The sequence below is a fragment of the Larimichthys crocea genome, chromosome III (genome assembly GCF_000972845.2).
Source record: "Larimichthys crocea isolate SSNF chromosome III, L_crocea_2.0, whole genome shotgun sequence".
Lineage (NCBI taxonomy): Eukaryota > Metazoa > Chordata > Actinopteri > Sciaenidae > Larimichthys > Larimichthys crocea.
The window spans coordinates 49,802,883-49,812,485 of NC_040013.1; the positions used below are offsets into that span (position 1 = coordinate 49,802,883).

The 9,603-nt window shown below is 39.1% G+C and overlaps 1 protein-coding gene across 3 annotated transcripts in view; it reads left to right on the forward strand.

Annotated features, from left to right (window-relative positions):
* LOC104930871 (PDZ domain-containing protein 2) overlaps nt 1–3,998 on the forward strand; it is a 28,249-nt gene extending 24,251 nt beyond the window's left edge. For all 3 annotated transcript variants that reach the window (XM_027278406.1, XM_027278408.1, XM_027278407.1), the window contains exons 21-23: nt 112–382; nt 3,247–3,381; nt 3,485–3,998. In XM_027278406.1, coding sequence (XP_027134207.1) covers nt 112–382; nt 3,247–3,381; nt 3,485–3,672 — 594 coding nt within the window. In that variant the 3' untranslated portion in view covers nt 3,673–3,998. The remainder of the gene's footprint in view (nt 1–111; nt 383–3,246; nt 3,382–3,484) is intronic.
* Nucleotides 3,999–9,603: the final 5,605 nt, after the last annotated feature.

The window sequence follows — 9,603 nt, forward strand, 5'->3', positions numbered from 1 at the left end:
GGGTGTGATTTTTCAAATCCTGTTGGGGCTTTAATTAAAAAAAAAATAGTATGAAAGTCCTGAGATAATAGATATCTCTGGGCGGTGGGTAACATGCACCTTTGTGTCCAGGTTCATCGGGTCTTCACCAAAGGTGCAGCAAGCCTTGAAGGCACAATCCATAGAGGTGACGGCATTTTATCCATAAATGGCACAAGTCTGGAGGGTAAAACCCACGGAGAGGCTGTGTCCTGCCTTCATAAAGCCAGGCTGTCTAATCAAGCTGTAGTAGTCATTCGGAGAAACGAGGACAGTGAACTGAGTGTCTCTGACAGACCTGACTCGGCTAGCCAGCCAAAGGGGACGTGTTCTGTCAGGAATAAGTCTTTGGATGCTGGAACAGGTAAGGCCTAGTCTTACATCTGAATATAGATATACCTGCTAGTCTTCATGAGGGTTAAGTAGTTTCCCCCACAGAAACAGAGCTCTCATTGGGTACATCATGGATACATTCACACCTGTACTTAGTCATGATCGGATCACCCAGGACACAGATCTGCTAGTCATGACCACCAGTAGCCTACCTCCTGTGGCTGGGGGACCAGGACATTGTGGTGTTGTCAGAGATCAAAAGAGCTAATGTAACCTATGCCCCTGGTTTTATACTTGTGGTAGCTAAAAATAAAAACACCCAGAGAGGTGGTGTGGTTACTCTGTTTAAATATAACGTTTATAATGAAGTTACTGTAATTGATGCATCACCTCAAGAGCAAATTTGGTTTCAACCTAGTGTCCCCGGTGTGATGTTTGGTGGGATTTACATACCACCATCAGACTTGGCCTTTTTCTCAAATGTAACTTTTCAGAAATCCAGGCCAGAACTCAGAATGACACCTTTGGTGATGTGGTGGTTGGTGACATGACTACAAGATGTGAAGATAAAGTGAAGGAGTTGCTTAAAGGATGCAATAATATGCTGTATAATTCCATCGATGTAACAGTAAATACTAATGGAAGGGGTATTATCCAAGTGTGTAAAGACAATAATCGTTTGGATGTGAACAACCTGCATACAGTATTGCACTCCTCCCTAGTTCCCTGACCTACCTAAGAGAAAAAAATGGATTTCTGAAGTGTATTACTGTCTAATCAGTGCAAGTTACATCAGCTGTGTTAAAAGCTTCGAGGTGAATCAAAATATTGATATGCCATCTGACCATCCCCATTTGTCTATAGAACTGGTGTTCCCTAGAAGAAATGATTGATGTAAAGATACTTTTGCAGCGTGCTATGTAGATTTATACATCAGGACTCATTTTAACCCCACGGGTATGAAACCAGTGCCCATACATAAAGTGGATGCAGACAGATTTGCTCTTAACATAAAATCACTGGAAATTCCTATCACAACATGCCCCAGGCAGCACTTTTACCACGTTGGCAAAGCATATTATAGAGTAGTGATGCTAGAGTGTTATGGCGGGCAATTGATTGGAAAGGAGAGTCCCGGGCCTCTTCAAACTGTTGCCAGGTGAAAGGCTAGTATTTTTGTGCACACTTTTAAACACTATTTTTGTATCTGGCTACCCACTAAACTGGACCCCTGCTAGATCGATCATGTTGTTTAAGAAAGGTAATCGCCTGAATTGTGATAACTATCGGGGGATAAGTGTGATCAATAGTGTTGCAAAGTTGTATGACTAGGCTATATGCTAAATAATCAGTTGATGGCCTGGTATAAGTCATCTCGGGAGCAAGCAGGATCCCAGCCACAGATGATCTGCATTGAATATATTGTAGCACTCAGGCTTTTGATAGAATATTGTGTGAGAAAGAAGGTGCAACTGTACTTTGCTTTTATAGATTTTTCTAAGGCTTATGACAGAGTCCCACGAGGAAAACTGACTACAAGTATCTTGTATCCACCACAATAACAGTTACTATCGGTTTAAGACAAGGATCTCCCGCATCCTGCTTCCTGTTTGTAATGTTTGGTGATAGGCTTATTAGCCAGATTAAACAACAGTGTGGAGATGATGGATTTCTGAAGTGGCTGCATGTTTTAATGATGACACTGTTGTCCTTGCAACATCCAGAGAAAAGCTGACAGAGAAACTGAAAGTTTTGAAAAAATACTGTGAAGAATATGGCATGCTGTTTAATGAAGATAAAACAAAGTTTATGGTTATTTGGGGAACTGATGAGGACAGGCAGCCTATTCAAAGTGTTTGAGGCTATTTTTTCATCAGCTATTTTGTATGGATGCGAGGCTTAGCTAAAAATTCCCTTAAAGTCTGTTGAATCTCTTTATATGACTGAGGCGAAATCTTTATTAGGGGTGAGGTCTACCACAACTAACCTTATTTGCCTGGTGGAGGCACGGCTCCCTTTAGTGCAAGTCTACAATCAGACAGAAACAAGCCAGATTCTTGACTTGCTCTGATACAGCGGCAGGGTATCCAAGATGACTCCTTAAGGTTTTCTCTTGAAATGACAAGAAAGTAAAACAAGGTCATGGATTCATACCTAAAGGAGTTTATGACTGACCAAGACCACATTGAGAGAGATCGTGCAGACATGATTGTGAAAATACGCTCTAATGAAGGGACAAGATACAAAACCTACCAAGTCATCAACCTGGACATGTCCATCCACCCCCTTTATTCCAACACTGCCCCATACATTAAGGACCACTTGAGAATGACTTTCACACGGTTCCGTTTGTCCTCTGATAGGCTGTGTGTAGAAATGGGAAGGTGGAGCCGCACACCCCCACACCTACGTGTGTGTCATTGTTATATGAGCATACAAAATGAGGAACATTTGCTCTTGTGCCCTCACACGAAGGACATCTGTGCAAAATACGGACATGATTCCACAGAGCTCAGCTCTCTCTTCGACAAAACTGCTAAAAAGATTTCAGTTATGTTACAAGCTTGTCTTGCAATGCTGGAAAAATAGATGGGAGATGGAATGGTATAGTACAATCAAGGTGTTTATATGACAAATGTATCATTATATGACAAACGATGAAGTGTATCATTTTTTCTTTTGTGTGTGTGTTTATGGGTTTTTGTTGTCTATTGTTTGGACCCAAATGTCATGTTTTTAATTAGTTGTGTCAATAAAATTAACAAACTAGGTAGTTAGCTTTCATTAGCTGGCAGCAAATTACCTTGGCTCCAATAGTAAGCAGTAGCAACTTCTCATCTACGTATCTATGTTAGTGTTTCACTAATGTTATTCTGGTTGTTGAATATTTTTCAGTGGACGATGTGGCTCCTGATGGTACTTTGACAGTGGAGCTTCAAAAATCTTCTGCTGGCCTGGGCTTCAGTCTGGAGGGGGGAAAGTCCTCAAGCCACGGAGACAGGCCTCTTATCATCAAACGCATCTTTAAAGGTGACCAGCTCCACCCCAATGTTTAAAAAAGCAAGCTGATAAAAAACAACATCAGAAATTGTATCTCTAAGTAAGGCTGAATTGCTGTTCTCCTCGACAACAGGAGGTGCTGCAGAACTGTCTGGCCTTATTGAAATTGGGGATGAGGTCCTGTCTATAAATGGCTGTTCTCTGGAGGGTCTCATGCACCATGATGCCTGGAAAATAATCAAATCCACTAACAAAGGGTCCAACCACCTCCTCATTCGCAAGCACCAGTACCTGACTGTAAACAAGGAAGAAACTTCCTGACAAGGACCAGTGTGAAAGACCCCTCAGAGCAGGGCATGGAGCAGCAGCAGAACTGAGTATTTTTCCAGTTTTTACAGATTTTCTGATAGACTTTGTTTGATATTTTGTGTTTTGTCTTGTTACATGTGACATGATGATTTATAAGTATAAACATACTTATAAATAGGTCAAATTGAATGGACCACTAACTGTTGTGATGTACAATGCTGAATTATGATTTATTTCAGATGGGAAGTGCAGTTTGTTTACAATAGATACACTTTGGAACACTAAATAAATAATGTTGTTTTCCATTGTTAAGAAAATAAAGTCAGTATGTGAAAAGATCTCTGGCTGGTTGTGGTTATAGCAACACACGAGAAAACTCTGTTAACAGCTACAAATGGGGTAAAAGCAGCTCAACAAAGTATTAGACTCAACATCTCTGCAAGCTCAAGCTTTAGAAATGTAACTGTCATTAATATTTCAAAACTTTGACTCTATCTTTGTCTACTTTGGTGTTACAACATATTTACAATTTTGGAACTGTGAGGTGTTTCTAATCTATAACTCTGTTATCTCAGTGTTACTTAAAGCTTACATTGGATCCCTTTCATCTGACCCAGGATCCAAGTGGGGTCTGGTGGGGTCCTGGTCTGAGTGATGATATTTCTAGTACCTAAATAGATCCAAGAAGACTCTGTCAGTGTTTCTGATCAGGGCTGGTTTGTATTAGGAGTAAAGGTTTGGTGTTAATCACATCAATATTCTCATAATGACTTTATTTTGCTCTTATTTGTTAAATTACATTCAATCATAAAACATTCAATGATCATTACAATAGCTGAACTGTCAAGCATTAGAGATTTGGTGGTAACCTGCAGATTCAAAATGTATGAATTTTTAGGCCTAACCCTGAGTTCTGTGTAACCAAAAACTGAAACAATAAAGTAGTTTTGATTTTACAACACTCACCGCACTGAAGAAACACACTCAGACTTTTCCAAAAGTTACTTTTCAAAGATACTTAATAGATTAACATACGTTCCATCTTTCTCTGACACCTTACAGTCGCTTAAAAGCAACCTATTCCTACTTTCTGTGAAGTGCTGGACTAGTTCTCAACTATTACATGATTAAAGACATGCTGGGACAGCCAATGAGAGACAAGGATTTACATCTTCTATAAATAACTTATATTAATAAGTTTGTGAGTAGGAGTTGAAGATTGATTTTGCCTTTTATCTTTGACTCTACAGTGGCCGTGAAACTCATGGAAAACGTTAAAGACCTTGCTGAGAGTCAGCGTTTGGTTTGTCTGTTCTGGGCTTCTGTAGAAATATGACAGGTTGCCATGGCATCTGTAGATATAAGAGACTCATTCTAAGATAAAGAAAACAAAAATCTTATTAGGTTCCTCTCCATAAGTTGCAGTGGGTAGCACCATTGCCTCACGGCAGTAAGGTCCCTGGTTTGAACCCCAGCACTGGGGGGTCTCTGGTGTCTGAGTGGGTTCTCTCTCCGGCTTCCTCCCAGTCGAAAGACATGCAGGTTAATCGGTGACTCTAAACTGCCCATAGGTGGGAATGTGAGTGTGAATAGTTGTTGGTCTATGTGTCAGCTTTGTGCTGACCAGATTGTGCAACGCAACCCTGATAAGGCAAACGAATGGGTGGATATTCCATTTCAGCCAGTAGATCTCTCTACATCTTATACACTTGGCCTTTTAAACAATATGAGGTACTTAGAAAAAAGAGTGACCTTTCATTCCATAATGCTCATTCTATCTACAATCATAGAATGTCGGCTTTGTTTTCACTTTTGCTTTCTCAAACAAATATGTTATTGAAGATGTGAAACACTGATGATGATGTATTGGAAATCTGGTGAGAGAAGCCACAGCTCTCTTCACGTCATATAAATAGTATTTAAATCATTTGTGTTTGTTTGGTGCTGTAAGACATGTCATCAGTCATCTTTACTCTCAACAAGATCTGAAGCCATCATATGAAAGCAGTTCCACACACTACATTGCATTCAGTGTAAAACAAGCAGTACTTTAAATTATACCACAATTCACTCTGATGTATATTTTTCCTGTAATGATCTGTGCTTTTCTTTTAACATATGTATTTATGACATGACCATTTCAATTCAATTTCAAATTCAGTGTTTTTATTTTTATTTTTTTACTTTTTGACATTTTGATGTTTTTGTTTTATATATTTTATGAGCTCAGTATCTGTTGTTGTACAAATGACAATGTGGCATTCATTTTGGGAGATTCTTGTTTAGTGGTTGCAGCAATTAGACACATTTTCCAGCAGGACAGTGTGAACAAAAATAAATAATAATAATAATTAAATAATTCAATGGACATTTTTGAAAGTGACTGAGTCAAGTTCATCTAAGCCCATGATGATTCAGAAGTATTTGTCTGTCTCATGATGTCTATACATACATACATCTGCTATAAGACTTTGTATCATTACATAATTACATCATCTGTCTCTACTGTCAATTAACAACAATAATAAGAAGAAAATAACCAATAATTCATATATTAATATATGAGTATTGCTTTAGGACAGACAGAAGTATTTCATGTGAAGATATCCCTGAACCATGCCATGCAGTTGAACTGGGGTACGTGAGCTTTCAGCAGCTGTATGTCATTCTTACCATAAAAAGTCAAATTTTATTCATAGAGCCCCAAAATTACAAATCACAGGTACAATTAAAATGGTACGTCAAGCTCATCTGCACGAGAGATGTGTTGGAGTCTTTTTGAGTAGGTTAACATCTTATTTCTGATTAGTATCATCACTTTTGTGATGTTGAATGAATTTGATCATTTAATGCCACATACTCCCTGATTTCACCGTGCCATTTACAGCTCACACTAATGCTCTGCCTCTGTCTCTGCTGATGAAATTGCAATAAAATAATGTGAGTTCAGTTTAAACCTCAGGACATATTCATGCGATTTAACTCCATAAGAACATCGTATTGATATTGTGTTTGACTCTGAAAATAGTCTTAGTCTTTCTCATATCAAATATTCTATCTGATTGGGTATCCACAGGGAACTTGCAGTTGAAATTTGATAGCATGATTAACTCATGTTTCCTCTAATAGATGTAGGTCGAGGTTTCCAAACGCCCCTTGAATTTGCAATCATATGCAAATATTAACTGTCCCATAATGCTGTGAGAAACTGTGACTGTTTCTATTTGAACCCAAATCAGTTTGAATTTCAATTCCAATGCTTTGAAAGTTAGGCTTTTTTTCAAGACAATTCGCTTAATAATTTTTTTAATATATTATTTTCTTATAGTCCTTATTTCCCCCTAAATAACATAGATTTTCAGTTTTCACTTTTTTCATAGGAAGCATCTACCTATACCTTACCAGAACACTTTATACATTCTGGTGGTTACGCTGACAGTGTCTGAGTTTAAAAAATGACCACCAGGTGTCAGTAAAAACCTGTGAATGTGAGAGGACAGCCAGAGTGTCACTGTTCCTGCACTGGTACAGCAGTCTTACTGCTCATTGTAAACAAAAGCTGGATGGAATTATCTATCTGCCTCCTTTGGATGGGTCACGTTTATCCATCTTTACCTTCACTGTGCAGTCCCTCACAGTTTGAATTAGACTGGTAGTGTTCACCTTTTATTGTAATTTACTGAGTCCTGACAGACAAACTTTCGACACAGACAGGAAAAGTCACTGATCGTTGTTTCTGTGTCTCACTGGAACACAGTGCTGTGAGTGGATGTAAGTGTGTGTTCTGTGAAACAGGACCTGCAGCTGGGTCCATACAATGATTCAGTGAATATCTGAATGCTTTGGCATCTTTATGAAAGTCATGAACAGAATGTACTTCAAAGGAGAACTTGCAGACTTGTTGATGCTCTGGAGTATTTGATTAATAATGATGTACAGTTGTATACAACCCATGATTTATCAGCATATAAACTTACTCCATTACAGGTGTTAATGCATGCATATAATGTTGCATGAGCACGACAAACATCTGGATACAGACTTTGCTCTTTCCACTGCGCTAAATTCATTCGTGTTTCTTGCCAACATGTCTGCACATGTCAGAGGAGAACCCTGTGACTGCAAAAGGTCAACTTTTCAACAGTCTGGTTTTAATCTTGGTGATGATGCTGTTCTGGAAAAAACACATTTTCAAGATAAGTGAATTCAAACAACTGAGGGAGGAGGGGTCCAATGCATACCACCGTGTCTGAACAGCCAAATAAATCCAAGAGGGCTCGGCTGGGGATCAGGTCTAAAATGGGTATGTTACTAAAATGCACAGACAGGTACAGGTGGCTGGATGAAAAGCCTATAACCAACATACAATCTGGCCATGAGCAGGTTGAAATACTGGTGGAGGGGGTGATGGAATGAGGAACAGGTGAGCAGGTGGGGAAAGCCTGACTGCATCTGACTGATGAAGAATAGCAAGTTCCTATGAAATGCAGGGGTATGGGGGAGGGAGAGGCTGAAGGGGGGGGCAGAATGGTCAAAATAGGACTGAGGCAGCCTGTGTGATGTACAATTTAGCAAATATGGAGGATAAATTATTAATACATGTTGTTGCTTTTTACAAAGTTATTTAAATGAAGAGCTTCTCAGAAACGCCACCTAACAGCCATTCTTGTGGAACTAGCCTATTACATCATTTAGTGGCTCTTTTTCTCTTTCTGAGATAACTCAGTATCAATTTATTACTGAACACCAAGGACATAAACAGTTGAGGAAGTGTGACATTTTCAATGTGTTGACACATTTGCAATATTTCTAGTTGAAAAATGTGATTTTGACACTGTTGGTCTGATTCAACCTCCACTCCTCCCTCTGCTCTTCTGGTTTCAGATTTTCTAGCAGAGTTTGGAACTTTAGGGATTTGCTCTTATTCAGACACAAGAGCATTACTGAAGTTTGACATTGGTGTTGCGGGATAAGGTCTGGCTCACAGTCTGCGTTCCAGTTCATCCCAAAGGTGTTGGATGGGGTTGAGGTCAGGACTCTTTGCATACCAGTCAAGTTCTTCCATACCAAACTGGGAAAAGTATTTCTTTATGGACCTAGCTGTACTCTGGCAATATACTTACAGTCCATAAAGCAGAATGCACTAAAGATTAAAATGCTTTAGTCATTACACTAGAAAAGAAAAAACAGAACATCAGTGGCCAGAAAAACACGGCAGTCCACTCAGAGGTGTCTAAAACCTCCAAACACAGCAGAGCCTATTGGTATTGTGAGCAAGATGTTGTCTGTTGGAAAATTCTCTAGCACTGATCAGTCTGAGCTGCACCGACTAAATTAAATCCACAGCTAAAAAGATGTCATTACATGACAAGGTGTTGAGTTCAGCTTAATGACCATAATTGCAGAATATCTCCAAGTTGTGCTCATTGGTGTAATTTGGACATTTCAGATAAAGATAGCACAGAATTGTGCTTCACATTCAGTATAATGCTTTACCTTTTCATGTAATGATTTAATGATTTTAAGTGTAATGGGAGCTGTGGAAAACATTGGCATGTACGTCAGCAAATTCCACTCCACTTTGCCAGCAAACAAAATGTGTCTTCTGAGAGACTGAGGTGAGTCATTAGTGACACATGTTAATGAGCCACGATAAGTGCAAGGCTGCTATTTGAGTCGAGGATGTGAGCTGAGGTTTATGTTTTTTCTTTTTGTTTTTTGTTTTTTTTATTCCAGAATTGCACAGAAACTGTGCTGTATAGAAGTGCAGTGTTTTCTGTAAACTCAACATTATTCCCCATGAAGTCAGAACAAGCGCTGTTGGTGCAAGTCGCATAGAGATAACAGTGGTAGAATGTAACTAAGTACATTTACTCAAGTACTGTGCATGAGTACAGATACATGTGAGTTCTAACCCATTAGGTGGGTTCTAACATACTTAAA